Below are 22,141 nucleotides of genomic sequence, written 5' to 3'. Positions count from 1 at the left end.
GTGGCGTCTGTTTATTGATTTTAACATTATTATTATGTTATTAAAAATGATAAGTTATGGTGGCGTCCGTTTATTTATTTTAATATTATTATTACGTTATTAAAAATGTTAAGTTATGGTGGCGTATGTTTATTGATTTTAACATTATTATTCCCTTATTCAAAATGTTAAGTTATGGTGGCGTCTGTTTATTGATTTTAACATTATTATTCCCTTATTCAAAATGTTAAGTTATGGTGGCGTCTGTTTATTGATTTTAACATTATTATTACGTTATTAAAAATGTTAAGTTATGGTGGCATCCATTTATTGATGTTAATATTATTATTAAGTTATTGAAAATGTTAAGTTATGGTGGCGTACATTTATTGATTTTACTATTATTATTACGTTATTAGAAATGTTAAGTTATGGTGGCGTACATTTATTGATTTTAACATAATTATTACGTTATTAAAAATGTTAAGTTATGGTTGCGTATGTTTATTGATTTTAACATTATTATTACGTTATTAGAAATGTTAAGTTATGCTGGCATCCATTTATTGATGTTAATATTATTATTACGTTATTAAAAATGTTAAGTTATGGTTGCGTCCGTTTATTGATGTTAATATTATTATTAAGTTATTAAATGTTAAGTTATGGTGGCGTATGTTTATTGATTTTACTATTATTATTACGTTATTAGAAATGTTAAGTTATGGTGGCTTATGTTTATTGATTTTAACATTATTATTACGTTATTAGAAATGTTAAGTTATGGTGGCATCCATTTATTGATGTTAATATTATTATTACGTTATTAGAAATGTTAAGTTATGGTGGCTTATGTTTATTGATTTTAACATTATTATTACGTTATTAGAAATGTTAAGTTATGGTATTATCCATTTATTGATTTTACTATTATTATTACGTTATTAAAAATGTTAAGTTATGGTTGCGTATGTTTATTGATTTTAACATTATTATTACGTTATTGAAAATGTTAAGTTATGGTGGCGTCTGTTTATTGATTTTAACATTATTATTACGTTATTTAAAATGTTAAGTTATGGTGGCGTATGTTTAGTGATTTTAACATTATTATTATGTTATTAAAAATTTTAAGTTATGGTGGCGTATGTTTATTGATTTTAATATTATTATTACGTTATTGAAAATGTTAAGTTATGGTGGCGTCCGTTTATTGATTTTAATATTATTATTACGTTATTAAAAATGTTAAGTTATGGTGGCATCCATTTATTGATGTTAATATTATTATTAAGTTATTAAAAATGTTAAGTTATGGTGGCGTACATTTATTGATTTTAATATTATTATTACGTTATTGAAAATGTTAAGTTATGGTGGCGTCCATTTATTGATTTTAACATTATTATTACGCTATTGAAAATGTTAAGTTATGGTGGCGTCTGTTTATTGATTTTAACATTATTATTCCCTTATTCAAAATGTTAAGTTATGGTAGCGTATGTTTAGTGATTTTAACATTATTATTATGTTATTAAAAATGTTAAGTTATGGTGGCATCCGTTTATTGATTTTAATATTATTATTACGTTTTTAAAAATGTTAAGTTATGGTGGCGTCTGTTTATTGATTTTAACATTATTATTATGTTATTAAAAATGTTAAGTTATGGTGGCATCCATTTATTGATGTTAATATTATTATTAAGTTATTAAAAATGTTAAGTTATAGTGGCGTCCGTTTATTGATTTTACTATTATTATTACGTTATTAGAAATGTTAAGTTATGGTGGCATCCATTTATTGATTTTAACATTATTATTATGTTATTAAAAATGTTAAGTTATGGTGGCATCCATTTATTGATGTTAATATTATTATTACGTTATTAAAAATGTTAAGTTATGGTGGCGTCTGTTTATTGATTTTAACATTATTATTCCCTTATTCAAAATGTTAATATATGGTGGCGTACATTTATTGATGTTAATATTATTATTAAGTTATTAAAAATGTTAAGTTATGGTGGCATCCATTTATTGATTTTAATATTATTATTAAGTTATTAAAAATGTTAAGTTATGGTGGCGTCCGTTTATTGACTGCTAGCTTTTGGAATAAACTTACCCTGGTTGGTTGGTGAGCCATAGCAGAGCCATAAAGCGGGTTTTGTTTCTCATATGTTATCTGGCTACCAACTAAATACACAAACAAGTTGACACTGTTTAGTTTTTTAAGTTTTATCCCTTTATTGGTAAGACAGCTGGAGAGGCGTGGCCAGACTGGGGCACTGACATTTGCAGGGGTGGTATTCAGTTTGTCTGCAGAACTATAACTATAACTGCAGAAATAAAAAAGCATTCAACTAATTAATCCTTCTACATTCAGTGGAACACCTGCTGATTAAAAAGGGAGATTAAAAGCTCACTGAAGGTTTTTTATTTCCTTTAAAGTACCATGAAATTTAAAAAAATGTGCCATTTTTATGTTTCACAGCCAAAATAGGCATTGAACATTAATAAACCTGTTACATAAAGAAGAGAAGGGTCAAACACAATCAGACCTGACCTCCCACACGCTTCACGAGACCTGTTTCTATTCATCACTTTATGTGTGTCTCCTAACTGAACCCACAGAAGACTGAGACCGCTCAGTGATTGGCTTTTAAGCAGCGGCAGGTAGGCGATGATTGACTTTAACACACACTCACCAGTCCACAAGAGGCCTGAGAATCCCCAGCAGAGTGGGATTGATGGGCTTATCTTCTGCTCACACCTGCACACAGACGTTCACTTTGTATGGATTCATTCAGTGTATCATTAAATGTCCAGGTTTCCTCCAACCCTGCGGACGGACATCCTCTAATCCTGCATGTTTCCATCACTGGCAGGAGAAGAAAGGAGGCGAAACCACAAACACAAACACAAACAGGAGAAGTTTACGGGGTAAGAAATGTGTTCAATTCTGTTTTTTTTAAGGAGTGTGCATCTCGGCCTTTCAAGAAGATCTGATCTGCAGCTGGGCTGAGACATCATTTGATGCAAATTCACAACGTTCCTTCATTTTGAATGAAAATGAGTCTTTAGATCGGGCCTGCCTCTTTGCTTGCCAACGTTTTGATGATTCCTGTGTAGTCAGCTGGTACCGTGAAGTAATCTCAGCTGAGGCCTCCCTTCAGTCGCAACATCAAAGCCCTCAGATATTGATTCATTACATCCCCTGAGCAGGGCCAGTTCATCTGTTTCTGAAGAGTCTGAAAGAGTCTCAGTTTCACTGGAAACAATAAGTCCCACAGAGGCTTCACTCTGGTGTTCCTCAGCAGCATGAACCTGAAACAGGAACTGATGTTCTTGTAATCAACTGGTCTTAAGTTTGCTGAAATAACAACATCATGATGCAGATTAGTCAAAAGTTAGAAGTCAAGAGGAGAAGAAAACTACGTCTACAATGTTTGTTGAATGGAGGTCTATGAAAGAGGATTAGAGACACTTATGTTTTTTTTAGCTCTGACCTTCTTCACGGAATGTTCCATTTGTTCTCAGAATTCTGACATCATCAAAGACAGAATTCAGGAATTCTGTCTTTGATGTCAGAATTCTAGAACACCTGCTGTTCCTCTCCATACAGACTGTTTTTCCTGCTGACACCTGATTGGTGGATACTACTCCAGAGACCAGAACCCTTCTCAGACCAAAATCCAGATGCTAAATCTAAATGTTAAATGTAAATCTAAATGTTAAATATGAATCTAAATGTTAAATATAAATATCAATCTAAATGTTAAATATAAATATCAATCTAAATGTTAAATATAAATCTAAATATTACATCTAAATCTAAATGCTAAATCTAAATGCTAAATCTAAATGCTAAATCTAAATGTTAAATGTAAATGTAAGTCTAAATGCTAAATCTAAATGTTAAATGTAAATCTAAATTCTAAATATAAATCTAAATGTTAAATATGAAACTAAATATTAAATGTAAATCTAAATGTTAAATCTAAATCTAAATGTTAAATCTAAATCTAAATGTTAAATCTAAATCTAAATGTTGAATGTAAGTCTAAATGCTAAATCTAAATCTAAATGTTAAATCTAAATCTAAATGTTGAATGTAAGTCTAAATGCTAAATCTAAATGTTAAATGTAAATCTAAATGCTAACTATAAATCTAAATGTTAAACATGAATCTAAATATTAAATGTAAATCTAAATGTTAAATCTAAATCTAAATTTTAAATCTAAATCTAAATGTTAAATGTAAATCTAAATGCTAAATATAAATGTTAAACATGAATCTAAATATTAAATGTAAATCTAAATGTTAAATCTAAATCTAAATGTTAAATCTAAATCTAAATGTTAAATGTAAATCTAAATGCTAAATATAAATGTTAAACATGAATCTAAATATTAAATGTAAATCTAAATGTTAAATCTAAATCTAAATGCTAAATGTAAATCTAAATTCTAAATGTCAATCTTAATGCTAAATATAAATGTTAAATATTGCTCTGTGATTTAACAATTATTTTAACTTAATATATTTTTCACAGCAAAATTAAATGTGAAGAAGATCACAAATATTCCTCTAAATGTGATAAAAAAAAAAGTGACTTTTAAAAATTCACTCTACATTTTTATGACATTTTGGAGCTAAAAGTGGAGAGATGTTATTTTCAGTGTGCACAACTTTAGAAACGGCGCCCCATACAAGAGATACCTGCAATAACAAGCTGACTGTTGAAATCAGCGACTCATTCAAACCAGTGAATCTTTATATCTGTATTCTGTTTCTGATTGAAACCACAAAATGTCCTTCCCTTTAAAGCTTCATGGTCTCAAACTTCAGCCTTCATCATCAGATTCACTTTTCATTGCAGAAAGCACTTAGTGAAGCCTAACAGGCGACACAGCAGCAGGTGAAGGCTGAAGTCACACATGAACAGCTCTGAGGTCAGCTCTTTTCTCAGAGGAGCTTTTAGGTGACTAACACCTGGTCTGAATCAAAGGAAACCAGCCAAAACATCCTGTGAATGCTTGGGTGGTCTCACAAAGATAAAGCGGGCTCATGGTTAAACTCCGAACATGATTCATGGAGGTTTTAGTTTAATTTCTCCTAACTTATATTCCCCTCCCGGCGCTGCGAGGCTTTAGGATTAAAGTTGCCATCTGGAGCGTTTGATTCTGGCACTTCAAGAGGCACAAACGAACCAAAGTTCACTTTAACCGGCAGAGTCTGTCTCTCTTCATGTTCTCGCTCTCTGTCACAGATGGCAGAGCGCCCGGACGGACAGAGGAGGAAGAAGAGAATCAATCAGAGCTTCATCATGAAGACTTTTTAAAAACACAATCTGGGACTTTAAGTCACATGAATTTTAAAGATGCTCAGAAACAGAATACAGAAGCAGGAGTTACAGAAATTAAACTTTAAACTCTTGAGCTGTTTGTGTTTGCATTTAAAGCTCCTGTGAGGGACGTTCTGTTTCTGGCGCCCCCCTGTGGACAAAGTGGTGCCTCTTCTCTTTTGGATGATTTTGTCCTGTTGATGCTTACATAGTGTTCTTCTCATTCTGCTGTGTAAACAGGCAAACAACCGCCTTCATGGCCTTCATCACTCTCCTATCCAGACGCTTAATATTGCTTAAATGTAAATCCCCCACACCTCCTGCCTATATGTTGTGGATAAAGGACATTCTTCACTTTGTGAAGCTGGAGAGAATCAGACTCTCAGTGAGAGGCTCCCTGAGGGATGTTCACAGGATGTGGGACCAGTTCTTTAAGTACTTCTCTGAGATCCCTGATTAGGTGAATACCTATTTCACAATTTTTGAAAGTGATGTTGACGGCAGACTTTTTATTTATTTTATTCTATTTCATTTTAGCTTATTTTACATTATGTTATTTTATTTTACATTATGTTATTTTATTTTACATTATGTTATTTTGTTTTATTTTATCTAATTTTATTTTATTTTATTCTATGTTATTTTATTTTTTACATAATTTACATTTTAATATTGCCTATACTATTATTATTATTGTTGTTGTTGTTATTATTGTGTATCACTCTGTCTGGGTTTTGTTTTTTAAGTACTTCACTAAGAGCCCTGATTAGGAGAATACCTATTTTGGCAATTTTTGAAAGTAATGTTATTTTATTTTATATTATGTTATTTTGTTTTAGTTTATCTTATTTTATGTTATGTGATTTTATTTTATGTATTTTATTTTATCTTACTTTATTTTTTTCATTTGGTTATTCTAATTTTTAATTTAATTGTATGCTTATATAGTTTTAGCTCTGATTTTAAGGGTTTTATAAGTTTGATTTTATTTTATTTTATTTTATGTCATTCTATGCTATTTTATTTTTAAATAATTTAAATTTTAATATTATTTGTACTATTATTATTATTGTTGTTGTTGTTATTATTGTGTATCACTCTGTCTGGGTTTTGTTTTTTAAGTACTTCTCTGAGATCCCTGATTAGGTGAATACCTATTTTGGCAAATTTTGAAAGTGATGTTGAGGGCGGCAGACTTTTTATTTATTCTTTTTTTTTTTTTTTTTTTTTTTTGTTTCTTTTCTTTTCTTTTATTCTTTTTTTTATTTTTGATAAGTTATTTTAACTTATTTTATTTTGTTATTTTATTTCTTTTTTTAATAATAATTTTAATTTAATTTAATTTTTTTTTAGTTTCTTTTCTTTTATTCTTTTTTCTATTCTTTTTATCTTATTTTAAGTTATTTTAATTTAATTTTATTTTTTTTTATTTTTTATTTATTTTTAATTTTTTGTTTCTTTTCTTTCTTTTATTTTTATGTTATTTTAAGATATTTTATTTTATTTTGTTATTTTATTTCTTTTTTTTCATTTTATGTTATTTTATTTATTTTTCTTTATTCTTATATAATTGTATCTCTAATTTTAAGTGTCTGTTTTATAAGTTTGTATGTTTTTAAGTTTTATTTAATTTAGTTTTTTCGCTTCATTTTGCTTTTTGTTATTATCGCCCACTGTGAAGCACTTTGTTACCTGTATTTAAAACTGCTATATAAATAAAGTAATATTATTATTATATAATTATCTGATCTGTGATCGGTTTATTATTGTCGGTCATGTTCCATTTTGTGACGTCATAACTTTTTTCCTCCCCCTCTGAGTCAAGCCGCTTTTACGCACAGGGGTCGGAGCTCCTCGGCCATGGCGCACCAGACCGGCCAGGAAAGTTGGCCGCCGACATTATGGCAAGCACGACAAAACAAGTACGGACGGTACAGGAAGTGATGGAATGAGACCTTCAAAATAAAAGCACGACATACAAAGTGACATTTAAATGGTGCAGAAACGAGAGTATGGATTACGCTTGAGACATTTCTACACATTCTGGCAGCTAAACAGTGATTATGTTTTATCATCTGACATGTTTTATATCTGTGAATGAAGCTTCCCTGCAAAATATCCTCACATGACTGTACTTGTATGTCCAAAATGATGATAAACATATTGAATCTCACCTTTCTTTATTTTTTTATTAATGCTTATTTCAGCAAACATATTCAGTAAATGTGTGTTCATGTTTCTGAATGACGGTATGTAGCGTGTCTGTATTAGCCAGGTGTAGTTATGACACTCATGCATATTCTCCTGGTCAGTATTTATCTGCTGCATCACCCTGTTCCCACCCTCCGTCACTCCTTTTCTCCTCGCCTCCTCATTCGGCGCTCCTCTCGTCCCCCCTCGCCCCGCTTATTGTGAAAGCACTGACCGGAAAAACCCCGTGTTAATTCCGTCTGACTTGACTCTGCTCCCTGTCCCCGCAAGGTCCCGCAACTGGCATGAGTTTAGGATCCGTGAGTGGAAAAAAGAGGGGGTAATGAACAACACGCCGCCTGGATTACGGTTGGTGTGTGGACTTCCATTTTTATTTCACTTTTGTCCAGTTTTGACTCTTGGGATTGAAAGTTTGCTCGGGGGTTCTTTCTTTCTGTCGCTGTCGCTGGGGACTGTGTTTCGGGACAACAGCAGCGGCTCCGTCAATGCTCTTCCAGAAGTATTTGCAGTGCAGGGTGTGTTGTCATCACTCTTGTCTTTTTTTTTTAATCTCTACCTCTTAAGGTTCATTTAGTCGTTTTCTTGATTTCCACTCTAACAAAAGCAGAGAGGCCGCTTTGTGTCTGCATGTAGGACGACTTCTTCTAGACACTTTATTAGGGTTTAAACTCAGCACAGAGTAGGACAGGAAGGGAAGTTCATCTCCTTATCTTTGGGATTAGATCAAATTCAGGGAGATAAAGCTAGTCCAGCTCCTTTTCCCGGCTGGCTGCATTGTATTTTGTTGCATGTTTGCCATCTCTGTCTCTGCATTGTGTGTGACAGGAGGTTGTTTTTTTCGCTGACATAGTTCTATAGGGATTATAATGCAGGGACCACATGCCCTCCCCGGCCATTGTTGGCCCCTCTGTCTCTGTTGTGCTTTTTCTACTGAGCGAGTCAATTGATGGAGGGATAAAGGGAAAAAAATATGCATTGACACAGGCTTTGAGTGCAGGCAGAGAGAGAGAGAGGGAGAGGGGTCAGTCGCAGAGTTTTAGCCCTGCTGTTGGTGGCCTTTGACTGGCAGCGTCAAACCGGCCATGAGGGCCCAGAGCAGCCCTGGAGTTACACCGACAGGCAAACCATGTCCTTAAACTACATCAAAAACTTCTATGAAGGATGCGTAAGTACTCCACAGAGCCAGGATTGTTCCTTTCTCCCTCTCAGGATTTGACAAGAGTGTCACCGAACAATTATCTCCCCCCCCCCACCCCTCTGGAGGCTTCAAATGTAAAGACATTGATCTGTTTTCATCCTCAGCTGTTTAATCCATCTCCTGTATTCTCTGTCTTTGTGTCGCACGGTGACATGTTTTGTGTGTGGGGTGTCATCAGGGCCTATTTAAGCGGTAGCGTGTCAGGAGAGAGCAGGTAAAGATGGGAAATGTAACCTCTGAATGGGTTTTGTTTTAGCTCTCACAGCTCAGGGCCTCAGTGTTGCAGTTGCATTTATCCAGCTGACAAAAGCTATTTTGGCTTTGTCTCTCGCTGTGTGTGTGCGTGTGTGTGTGTGTGTGTGTGTGTTTGTGTGTCTCATGTTTGTGTTAGGAAAACCTGAATGCATGTTGTGAATCTGCTTTATGTTTGTTTGTGTTTCTGCTGTTTTTTATTTTTGGCGTTACATAACCGGGCCTGTGCATGCTGTTCAAGCCCACTTACCTTTGCATGTGTGTGTGCGTGTGTGTGTGTGTGTGTGTGTGTGTGTTGCAGCTCAGGCCTCCGACGGTGATAGGCCAGTTCCACACCTTGTTCTTCGGCTCGGTGCGGATGTTCTTCCTGGGCGTCCTTGGCTTTGCTGTCTATGGGAATGAGGCGCTGCACTTCAGCTGCGACCCCGATCGCAGAGAGCTCAACCTGTACTGCTACAACCAGTTTAGACCCATAACGCCTCAGGTGAGACTCAAACATCCTGGGCATACAACCGGATTACACAATCCTCTACTGCAGTGGTGTCCAAACTTTTTTCAAAGAGGGCCACATTTGATGTTGTCAGAATACTTCAGGGCCAGTGGCTCCCACTGAGACTTAGGTGACTTAGGAATCATACAAGTTATATATGAAATCTCTATTTAATAACAATTATTTTACATTTTTTTCTCAATAAATCAGTAACTAGGAAGTCCTCAGTTCTCCACAAGCCACTTAAACATGATCAAACTTTATCTTCTTCTGTAGAATGTTTTTCATTCGGGTCGGGCAATGTGGGGAAAAATATTGTCTCGTTATTTTTCTATGACAGGATCATGATCTGGATTTCATCACACTTCTATTTCATGTTGTTTTTAAGACTTTTCTGACCAGCAGACGACATTTTAAGAACTAAATAATTCTTGTCCTGCATTCTGAACTACTTGTTATGCACCAAATTTAGCCTTTTCTGCACAATTTCATAATTTTGATCTTGTCTTGTGTCTTCTGAACTTTTATTGTTCATCAAGAACATTTTCACATCATGATAAAAACATTAATTTGAAAAAACCTGTCAACTTTAAGAGTTCTTGTGTTTCCTCCTATAATTATATTCCTACAGAATATCCAGAACTTTGAATTTATAAAAGTAGTCCATATGAAGCTTTTTGAGACGTTTCTGGACTTTAGTTTTGTTTGTGCGTTTTAAAGAAACTGCAAATGTACAGATGATTCAGAAGGTGATTCATTTCTTTGCTATAATAACACATTATAAGATGGAAGCTTGGGGCCATAATTAAATGGACCTTGGGCCGCAATTGGCCCCCGGGCCGTACTTTGGACACCCCTGCTCTACTGTCAAGTGAAGTCTAAGAATGCTGTGCTGGATTTTGCAGAAATAGCACATGCTAATCTAGCTATTATTAGTCATAACTCCTTTGAATGAATCAGAAATAAAGTGACACCTCTCCAGGAACCAGTCCCAGGGTCTCTACTTGATCTGTTCTAGGACTTGAACCAGCAATCTCACAGTTCCTAACCCGATCCCTACAGACTGAGCTACTTTTACATTTAACAACATTTCTGTTAAACTGTAATATATCCAAAGTGTCTTCATGACTCATTAAATATGAGAGCTATTGCTACAACAAATGCTAAGATGCTGACTTTGAAGGACATAAGGTCAGGTAGGTACAAAACTAAGTATTAAGTATGACTACACAACATTTAAAAATTAAAAAGGACCAATAGCATTAGCATCTTGACTTTTAATTTGGAGTTATTTATTTTTAGCCCTGGACTGCATTATTAGAATCATTGATTTAACAACATTTAATTTATCTTATTTATCTATCTATTTATTTCGTGTATTTATCTGATTTTTTTTTAACATTAACTGATATTTAATTTTGCTTCCTACCTATTTTATTAATTTAACTATACTGATGTTATTTTATGTATAATTATGTCTTTTATTATTTTATCATTTCTGTTGTTTTCTGTCTCTCTGTTGAGTTGAGTTGAGTTGAGTTGAGTTGAGTTGAGTTGAGTTGAGTAGGCCAACCTCCAGTTACCATAAGCTAGTACAAGACCAAGTTACATTCAAGCGGCAACCTCTGGTCTCAAAATATGAAGCCCAGGCAGAAGTGTTACAAACTGCAGTTCATTGAGCGTCCACTAGAGGCTGGCTTCAGAAACACCGGAAACCACATACACACCCATTCAAAGCAGCAGAAATAAACATGTTTACAGCCTGGTTAAAAAAAACAGCTTCGGTCTACGTAGCTATAGCCGAAGATATTAAGATTCCAAGTTTTTGCCCATATAAGGACATGACTGACTTGACTGACACATAGCTGTTGGCTAGGAGGCTCAAACCCCGCCTCTTTACGTCACACTTTGACTGGTTGAGTTCAGCATTACCAATATGGCCGCCGCCGCCGATTAGCTTCCAAACAGCGCTCAGGAACAGATGGGTGACGTCACGGATACTACGTCCATATTTATACAGTCTGTGGTTACAACCAAACCATCTGACCTTTCGTCAAAGGGTAATAGGTTGTGTTAAAGACGTTTGCAGCCTCAAGCTGAGGTCTACAAAATGGATTTCCAGAATAGGTGAAAATGCAGTTTGAGAGAGATGAAAGATTTCAACATATGAGGTTCCTGTCAGCTTCAGTTTTCTTAAAGATACAGGTATTTTATTTAGCTTGAAACTCAGGAAGGCCAATATAAAACCAATAACAGCTCCCTTCACTTACAACTCACTTACTGCTCTTTATTTCCTTTATACTGTTTATTGCCTTCTAATATATACTCTAAGATTCTATTACTCCTCTTCCTTTGCCTTCTCACACTCCCCTCCCTCCCTTCTGTCTGTCCTCTCCAGGTCTTTTGGGCGTTACAGCTGGTGACAGTGCTGGTCCCTGGGGCAGTGTTTCACCTTTACGCGGCCTGTAAAAACATTGACCAGGAAGAGATACTTGAACGACCTATCTACACCGTCTTCTACATCATTTCTGTTCTTCTACGCATCATTCTGGAAGTCATCGCCTTCTGGCTACAAAGTCACCTCTTCGGCTTCCAGGTGTGTTCATACCCGGTGATTTAGACGATGATTGTGAGACAGCGTCACTCATAGAACGCTTCACCAGAGAACTCCTTGGGTTCCAAAGAAGGGAGGAGATGTAATCCCTACAGACAGTACAAGGATCCCTTCCTTAGTTAGATGTACCAGGACACCTAAAAATAATGGGACCCTTGCTTGTAGCCTTAATTACGTCAAATTAGTTATTTTCCCACAATGGCAAGCACCTTGAAAGGGCCGAAATATCTTGTGAGGAAACTCACCAACTGGAGAAAACGTTAGTGAAGCTGTAAAGATGGTTCCACGTCCAATCATAACAAGGCTTCCCTCACCCAGAGGCCAATCTTAAGGCCTTAACGGTGGCAGCCAGATCTCTTGTGTAAGTTGCGTTTCCACCCAAAGTATTAAGTCCCAAAGAGCCACTTTTCAAGGGTACCAGATGAGAACTGCTTCCAACAAGTTCAGGCCATCGACATCATTTGCCTTTTTTAGTTATATTTTTGGCCCTTTTGCCTTTATTTGATCGGACAGCTGAAGAGAGACAGGAAATGTGGGGAGTAGAGAGAGGGGGAAGACATGCATGAAATGTTCGACCGGCCAGGAATCGAACCGGCGACCCTTGCGACGAGGACTGTAGCCTCTGTATGTGGGGCGCTTAGACCGCTAGGGCCACCAGCGCCCCTTGCCTTAATTCTTAATGGTCCTCTTATCAGTGCCTTCCACTTAGTTCCTCGTGCCTTGCAACACAATGACGGCACTCATGGGGAGAGGCAGTCAAGTGCGAATGACAGCCAAGAAGTCAAGGAAGTAATGATAGCGAACAGGAGACTGTAGTGGTCCAAAGTGGGGCTTGATTCATGCAAAATGCAATGCAATATCTGTGACTATGATTTCAAGCAAGGGTGGAAACATAGCAACATGCTGGAACATTTGACGACAACACGGCATCAAATATCAGAAGCGCCAAAGACATAGAACAATGATACATTGTTAAGAACATGGCAAATATAGCATGAAAGTACTTCCAGAATGCTTTCCAAAGCAAGACCCTGATCCCTTTTTGATCCATGACTCTCCTCGTTTCCACACAATGCTTTTATTCTGAAGTTGTTCCAAGGACAGTTACTTGGTCAAAGAAGGACCTTGTTTAGTGCTTAGACCAGCCGATGGTGAACCACGCAAATGATTATGTTACATCAGGTAACAGGAAGTATTTACTCTTGTGCAATCTTTCCCTTTACATCCATCTCCATGCCCCTCTCTCTGCTCAGCTAGCGTCTGTGATAAGCACTCATTATTTTTTGATAAGATCGATTCCTGATAAGGCCAACCATGACATCCGTATAACACCATCTGATTATTTTGGTACCTTTCCCAATGTCTGATAGTGGAAAAGCCAACAAGTTCTTGCCGTACCACACCCATCAGGACCGCTTGTTGGAAATGCAGCTAATGTCAACATGCATATAAGGATTGTTCAACCAGTGCTTGAAGGTTTTGATCACCAACCTCATGTTTCTTTCCTTTTCCCCCAGGTCCACCCGCTGTACATGTGTGATGCCAGTGCTCTGGAAAAGGCCTTTAATGTGACTAAGTGCATGGTTCCTGAACACTTTGAAAAAACTATATTCCTTAGTGCCATGTACACCTTCACTGTGATCACCATACTTCTCTGTATTGCTGAGATCTTTGAGATTCTCTGCCGGCGGCTCGGTTATCTCAACAACCAATGACACGATACACACGGGCGCACACAGAATGACTTAGGTTGAAAATCGATGAAGCTACTTCTGCCAGTTTTATTAAGCTCTTGGTTAGCTACTGCCGGACTTTGACAAAAAAAACAGGAAGCCGACGAAAGAGCAACACCTCACCTGTGGTCGGTCGTGAGTTGCGCCAAGAAAATTCAAGATGTGCAACAGTTTCGAGGCTGGAAAGTCTGAAATATTCTCTAGGTGTTATTTGCCGTAAATTAACGAGTGATCAATCCTAGTTGTATTTCGGATATCAGTGGGTCTGTGCTGGCTGTGTCAAAGGGTCTTGTTTGGATGTGATGGTAAGAAAATAAGCACTTCTCACTCTGATCTGTTGGTGGATGACGCAGATAGAACTCTGGTTGTCTTTGTTACCCAAGAAGACTAAAGGGCAGGCATCATCTTCAAGCAGTGCCAACACCCGGTGACCATCGTGGCGTTACAGCACAAGGAACGCCAACTTTGTCCAAACCTGGTGGCCCCAAACTGCACCTCAGATCTGGTACTCTGTGCATTAGCTGCACCCTTTTGCCACTCACCCAAAGGCCTTTGGACTTTGTTCATCAGGAGCTGCCAATAAGCTTTCAAAAGTTGTGAAAGGAGGCTTTGACAAAGGTCTTGCCATGTTGTAACAGCAAGCAATCACACTAGTAAGCTAAGTCAAACAGTTGTGCAGAAAAGTGCAGACAAACTTCAGTCTGAGGATCAAATATGACAAGCAGAATTCACAGCTGGTCATGGATTATCACTTCGGTCACCCTGAAGAATTTCTGACTCAGTAACTCTCCCCACGGGCGAGTGAATTTGCAGGTGCCATTGCTCCTGACACTTCCATGTGTGACAGTTTTCGCTTGTGTCTGTGACTACTTCCAGCTCGTTCTGACCTTTACTTGCACCAACACGAGCGCCACAGCCTTGGCATGGACTCCTTGAAAGGGATGCCGGCCTCTCCTGGTACCTCTTCCAGCCAGTCGGGTCTTTACAACCTCCAACCTGACTTGTAGAACGGAGATCGGCCAGTCGCTCGCATTCACCAGAAATGGCAAGATTCCTTCTCTGAGATGTAAAGGCATCTGTGGACAACATATTTTTGAAATTGACACCATTATTTTAATTAGTTGAATGAAGTGTTTTACCCTTTGGGGTTGAAGATTTGCCCAAAGAAGCAAACTGAACATTAAATCTGGAAAAGCTGAAACACCAACCGCCAAAACAAAGAAATACTGCACGATTCAAGTGCCTAGATTTTAATACAATTGTGCCAACACATTAGCTTGTGGTATTATGCATAGTACTTTCTGTACTTTCACCTTTGGTGTACCTGTCAATGTATTTTGAAAATGATTACCTCTACTGTTTTGTAATGTTTTTTTTTAATCAGACATCCATCCAACTTTTGTTATGAAGTTTTCAGCGATCTGTTTATCATCTCAGGTACAAAATTGCATTACCAGACAAAAGTGGATCAAACCCTCATTTTCAAATCCTTTTCAACCCTTTTGAGAGACCACTTCGAATGATCCCCATCAACGATCCCAAAAAGAGCTTGTCAAGTCTCATTGGGTTTAAGAGGGTTTGAAACAGGTGTGTGTCACTCCTGTGGTTTGGGTTCATCTGCGATCTGGTAACTGTTAGTAAAGGATGGTTTTAAAAGTTGCCTTGAAAAGTGCTGTCACCAAGACTAACGCCTGGTTTAAATGACATAGAAAGAAGTCCTCATCAGTTGATTACAGCTAAAGTCGGAGGGTGGGGTGTGGGGTAATTTGGTGGAGGGTAACCAGCTCCTATAACCCTGATGTTTTAGAGCGGCTCATTATTTGATCAAATGAACGCTGTTGGGAACAAACATTGTAACCATTATAAAGGCACAGGTCTTATCACTTACCATGCCTCCCATTGTTGACGCCCTGTCTGAGATACTTGTAGGCACTATAGCCTGGTCACATCAGAATTAAAAACGGCATCATTCAAATCAATCAAGTCAGATCAAGTCATCTTAATGTGCCGCCTACGAGTCCAAATCTTTCACAGTGCTTTCAACTCAAAAACAGATTTCATAGTTTGACCAACAGGAAACAATCTTTCCAGGGTTAGCATAAAAGTACCCACTGGTCTCCCAAAAGACGTGATGCTAGCTCAACCTAACCTTGATCAAACTGGACACCGGTAAAGAGGGTGCCAGCCTCAAGTGGACACTTGTGGTACTGTGGTTTTTGCACTTCCATATTGGCTTTATTTTACAACGTAAGTGATTGCTGCTTGGTTAGGTCCCAAACAAAGGAAGCTTAAAATAATCCCACTGGCTGAGGAAGCATGGAGAAAAGTAGTAGTAGTAGAGTACAATCATGTCTCCTGGACGATGGCACTATCCCACCTGTAATCTGTAGTTGCAGATTTTGTGTATAAATGCAGAATCTGTAACCGAATAAGACTTCAGTTGAGGGAGGTGTTCTGGTTTCTTTTGTTATCTGAGTACAACCACTCAGTGAACTTTGTCTGTTGAAGGAAAACAGTCACAAAAGACGTGGAACACATCAACCTTAACCCAATTTCGGGACCTATTTGCAGCTGTCTGACAACCATTCAGCTTTTATCTAACTCCTTAAACAGTTACCTGCATGCAGTTGGAGCTAATAATCCACACTTGCTTTAGTCCCATATAAGAAGTTGATAGTTAAACTGTAAACAAAGTCTGTGCATGTAAAAAGACTGGGCACTGGCTGTAAGTCCTTTACCATGTACCACTTGCGTCACCTGGAGGCCCAAAAAGTTGTCTGTTGCTCCCAAAGCCTGCATAATTTTTAGATATTAGTTCCCAGATTGCAACAAAGCTAGCTAGCCAACTAACTTAATATTTGTCAATTGGTAGCCTGTTTCCAACTAGCTAGCTGGCCTTGTCAATCAACTGTGCTGTTAGCCGACCACTACCGCGTATTCCATGGCGATCCAGGGATGAACTTGCATTGCCAATCTTTGATGTGACCAGGCTATGTTAGCATCTTTAATCTGGACTACAAGATCAAAAGCTAACTATATAATATTATACACAGATTCCCAAAGTTTCAAGGTTTTCTAGACTTCTGATAAAACTTTTAACGGGGGCTCAAACTCCCAGGCTAGTCTTGGTGAAGGACTTGTTTGAAACTGTACATGAATCTGTGTCAACTGTCTGGGAATGATTGATTCATAGTTAGCAACTTGAAAAGCAGATGGGTATATTTTGAAAGTTTGAGTCGTTGGTAATATTTTGATGAATAATTGTACAGACTGGAATTTTGTTTGTTTTTATGAAGAATGAAAGTTTTTAAATTATTCTTTTTGGAAACCAAAACCCCGAAGATTTGAAAAACTCCAAACTACCTACCGATTTGAAAAAAAGTCAACAGTACACTCGCTTTTATTTTGAAGGTTTGGATTCATATTAAGAAGTATATTCAAATTAGGACGTGTATATTTAGTCTTGATGCTTTTTTTGACCTCTTATATTAGCCTCAATTGGATGAACTCATGTACAACGATGCATCATGGACTTAACCATCAAGAAACCCTTTTAAATTTTGACATATTTGCCTGATGTATGTTACAGGTTAGTTGTGAAAATGGTGCTATGACCTATTCATCTGTCTCTCATTGTGTCCTTCATTTTACAGCTCTGTCAAAGTTAAGAGGCACACTTTATGACCAATGCAAACATATGGAAACAAAACTCTGTCTTACTGTTTGTCTCAGATGCTTTTCAGGTGAACAGTTATCCTAAATGTTTTGTCTTGAGATGATTGATTAAAAATGTTCTACAATTGTTCTCGTTTCTTTCTTGATTAATTCATTGACTCAATATCTGTGCAAATATTTACTTTTATCAATCAACCTTTATTTGTATAGCGCCAAATCACAACAAACGTTATCTGAAGACACTTTTACAAACACAGGAGGTCTAGACCACTCTATGTCAAATTATGAACAGAGACCCAACTTGAAGACAGGGTAAGACTCAGTCTGACCCCACCTTAATCCATCATGAGCATTGCACATCGCAGTATTTAGCTAGTTACAGTGGCGAGGACAAACTTCCTATAACAGGCAGAAACCTCCAGCAGGACCAGACTCATGTTAGACACACATCTGCTGAGACTGAGTTGGGTCTGGAAAGACAGATAGAGGGGAGTAAGAGAGAGAGGGAGCGGTGATAGTGATGAGACGGATAGTAGTAGCTGTTGCCGCTGGAGTCTGGAATGTCCACAGCAGGAGGAACCTACGAGACAAGGGAGCTCAGGGACTCCAGAAAGGTCTATGGTTAGAAACTTTAATGGGACAGGTAGAGTTAAAGTAAGTGATGGGGGGGTTGGGGGGAAGGGAGTGAGATAGGATCCCAGTGTGTCAGTGTGCCAAATCACAACAAACATTATCTCAAGACGCTTTTAAAAACAGAGCAGGTCTAGACCACTCTATGTTAAATTATGGACAGAGACCCAACACCAAGACAGGGTAAGACTCAGTCTGACCCCACCTTAATCCATCATGAGCATTGCACCTCACAGTATTTAGCTAGTTACAGTGGTGAGGAAAAACTTCCTTTAACAGGCAGAAACCTCCAGCAGGACCAGACTCATGTTAGACAGCCATCATGCCTCGACTGAGTTGGGTCTGGAAAGACAGATAGAGGGGAGTAAGAGAGAGAGGTGATAGTGATGAGAGTCGTAGAAGCTGTTGCCGCTGGAGTCCAGCACATCCGTATCAGCTGGAGTCCAGATCGTCCGCAGCAGGAGGACGTCTACGGCAGCTCAGAGGAACCTACGAGACAAGGGAGCTCAGGGACTCACAGAAAGGTCTATGGTTAGTAACTTTAATGGGACAGGCAGAGTTAAAGTAAGTGATGAGGGGGTTGGGGGGAAGGGGGTGAGCAAGGATCCCAGTGTGTCAGTGCGCCAGTTCCCCCGGCAGTCTAGGCCTATAGCAGCATAACTAAAAGCTGGTCCAAGCCTGATCCAGCTCTAACTATAAGCTTTAAAAAAAAGGAAAGTTTGAAGCCTACTCTTAAAAGTAGAGAGGGTGTCTGCCTCCCGGACCCTGACTGGTAGATGATTCCAAAGGAGAGGGGCCTGATAACTGAAGGTTCTACCTCCCATACTACTTTTAGAGATTTTAGGTACAACTAGCAAGCCTGCATGTTGGGAGCGTAGAGTTCTAGAGGGGTAATAGGGCACTATGAGCGCTTTAAGATACGAGGGTGCCTGATTTTTAAGGGCTTTGTAGGTTAAAAGAAGGATTTTAAATTCTATTCTACATTTTATTTGGAGTCAGTGTAGAGAAGCTAACACTGGAGAGATGTGCTCCCTCTTCCTAGTTTTAGTTAATACTCGAGCTGCAGCGTTTTGAACTAGCTGAAGAATCTTTAGAGACTTATTGGGGCAGCCTGATAAGAGGGAGTTACAGTAATCTAACCTGGAGGTAACAAATGCATGGACTAGTTTTTCTGCGTCGCTCTGAGATAGGAAGTGTCTAATTTTAGAAATATTGCGCAAGTGAAAATAAGCTGACCTTGAGATTTGCTGAATTTGGGAGTTTAAAAAAAAAAAAAAGAAACCATATATAATCAGAAATAATAAATCCCCTGGATCTACAACACGACATAAAATTGTGTGCCTGGTTACAGTATCTCACAGAAGTGAGTACACCCCTCACATTTCTGCACATATTTAATTATATCTTTTCATGGGACAACACTGGAGAAATGAAACTTTGATACAATGTAAAGTAGTCAGTGTACAGCTTGTATAACAGTGTACATTTACTGTCCCCTCAACACACAGCCATTAATGTCTAAAAGTGAGGACACCCCTCAGTGAAAATGTCAAAATTAGGCCCAAAGTCTTAATATTTTCTGTGGCCACCATTATTTTCCAGCACTGCCTGAACCCTCTTGGGCATGGAGTTCACCAGAGCTTCACAGGTTCCCACTGGAGTCCTCTTCCACTCCACCATGACGACATCACGGAGCTGGTGGATGTCAGAGACCTTGCGCTCCTCCACCTTCCATCTGAGGACACCCCACAGATGCTCAATAGGGTTTAGGTCTGAAGACATGCTTGACCACTCCATCACCTTCACCCTCAGCTTCTTTAGCAAAGGCAGGGGCCGTCTTGGAGGTGTGTTTGGGGTCGTTATCATGTTGGAGTACTGCCCTGTGGCCCAGTTTCTGAAGGGAGGGGATCATGCTCTGCTTCAGTATGTCACAGTACATGTTGGCATTCATGGTTCCCTCAGTGAACTGTAGCTCCCCAGTGCTGGCAGCACTCATGCAGACCCAGACCATGACACTCCCACCACCATGCTTGACTGTAGACAACACACACTTGTCTTTGTACTCCTCACCTGGTTGCCCCCACACACGCTTGACACCATCTGAACCAAATAAGTTTATCTTGGTCTCATCAGACCACAAGACAGGGTTCCAGTAATCCATGTCCTTAGTCTGCTTGTCTTTAGCAAACTGTTTGCAGACTTTCTTGTGCTTCATCTTTAGAAGAAATGTGAGGGGTGTACTCACTTTTGTGAGATATTGTATGTTTTTCTTAAAATATGCATTATTTATGTATTATTTATAAAAGAGAGAATTCATAAAGGATGAAGATATATGGAAAGAACATGAGGAAGAAAGAAAGAAAGAAAGAAAGAAAGAAAGAAAGAAAGAAAGAAAGAAAGAAAGAAAGAAAGAAAGAAGAAAAAAAGGAATGAATGACAGACCCCAAAAAAGGAATATACAGCAGAGATCCAGAGGAACCTACGAGACAAGGGAGCTCAGGGACTCCAGAAAGGTCTATGGTTAGTAACTTTAATGGGTCAAACCTCCTTTAACAGGCAGAAACCTCCAGCAAGACCAGACTCCTGTTAGACACACATCTGCCTTGAACATGGAGACAAACCAGCAGCTTCACATTTATGCTTAAGAGTGAATAAAATGGAAATTAGAGGATTTGAATTGAGTGGAGTTTGTAAATAAAACCAACTGCAGCTGTTTTTTTTCCTCCCATCATCATCATCATCATCATCATCATCATCATCATCATCATCATCATCGAGTCAGTCATGAAAAATGTGAGCTAAACATTCCAGAGAACAGGACTTCAGCCTGGACTCTGATGTTTAACACACGTCATGATATCATTTTATATTCCACACAGACTGAGTTAAAGAAGAAGCTGAGCATATATGAAGAAATGTTTAATATTTACATTCAATTAAAGAAATCAGATTCTATTCCAGAGCTCAATCAGAGGGAGGCTGTTTAAGGCTGATGTTATGAATAGAAATGAACCATCGCACCACCACCTACACACACACACACACACACACACACACACACATACACACACACACACACACGCTAATAATTGAACGCATTATGAAAAATATCAAACCATTTGGACAGCGCTCATTGAACTGCAGCTCTCTCCCTCTCTCTCTCTCTCTCTCTCTCTCTCTCTCACTCAATCATCACCACTTTTCTGTCAATCTTTTCTTCTTCCTGTAATTATCTCATCCCATCAATCTTCTCATCTCTTTGTCTCTGCCTCATCTTCCCCCTCTCCCCTCTTTATTCTTTTAATTTACTGCCTATCTATCTATCTATCTATCTATCTATCTATCTATCTATCTATCTATCTATCTATCTATCTATCTATCTATCTATCTATCTATCTGTAGATGTACCCTGTATTGTTCTTGTTGTTTTTGATGTGTAATTAAATTCAAATGCCAATAAAGCCCTCGGTTGAATTAAAAGAGAGAGAGAGAGAGAGAGAGAGAGAGAGAGAGAGAGAGAGAGAGAGAGAGAGAGAGATAGATAGATAGATAGATAGATAGATAGAGAGAGAGAGAGAGAGAGAGTGAGTGAGAGAGAGAGAAAAGAGAGAGAGTGAGGGAGTGAGAGAGAGAGAGAGAAAAGAGAGAGAGAGAGAGCGAGTGAGTGAGAGAGAGAGAAAAGAGAGAGAGTGAGAGAGAGAGAAAAGAGAGAGAGTGAGGGAGTGAGAGAGAGAGAAAAGAGAGAGAGAGAGAGAGAGAAAAGAGAGAGAGAGAGAGAGAAAAGAGAGAGAGAGAGTTAGTGAGTGAGAGAGAGAGAAAAGAGAGAGAGTGAGGGAGTGAGAGAGAGAGAAAAGAGAGAGAGAGAGAGAGAGAAAAGAAAGAGACAGAGAGAAAAGAGAGAGAGAGAGAGAGAGAGAGAGAGTTAGAGAGAGAGAGAAAAGAGAGAGAGAGAGAGAGAGAGAGAAAAAAGAGGAGAAAGCGAGAAAGAGAGAGAGGAGAGCGAGTGAGT

At 38.1% G+C, this 22,141-nt stretch overlaps 1 protein-coding gene across 2 annotated transcripts; it reads left to right on the top strand.

Annotated features, from left to right (window-relative positions):
* Positions 1-7,821: 7,821 nt before the first annotated feature.
* cx23 (connexin 23) lies at positions 7,822-15,174 on the top strand. Of its 2 annotated transcripts, none has more exons than XM_034678788.1 (4): positions 7,822-7,892; positions 9,292-9,474; positions 11,879-12,076; positions 13,612-15,174. In XM_034678788.1, exons 1-4 carry the CDS (start codon positions 7,863-7,865, stop codon positions 13,807-13,809), a joined length of 609 nt encoding a protein of 202 aa, XP_034534679.1. In that variant the 5' UTR covers positions 7,822-7,862; the 3' UTR covers positions 13,810-15,174. The 2 variants fall into 2 exon arrangements, with proteins under 2 accessions (XP_034534679.1, XP_034534678.1); XM_034678787.1 differs by lacking the exon at positions 7,822-7,892 and adding an exon at positions 8,660-8,705.
* Positions 15,175-22,141: the final 6,967 nt, after the last annotated feature.

Source organism: Notolabrus celidotus, unplaced genomic scaffold (genome assembly GCF_009762535.1).
Source record: "Notolabrus celidotus isolate fNotCel1 unplaced genomic scaffold, fNotCel1.pri scaffold_231_arrow_ctg1, whole genome shotgun sequence".
In the NCBI taxonomy this organism is placed as follows: Eukaryota; Metazoa; Chordata; class Actinopteri; order Labriformes; family Labridae; genus Notolabrus; species Notolabrus celidotus.
This window is presented reverse-complemented; position numbering and strand designations above follow the sequence as displayed.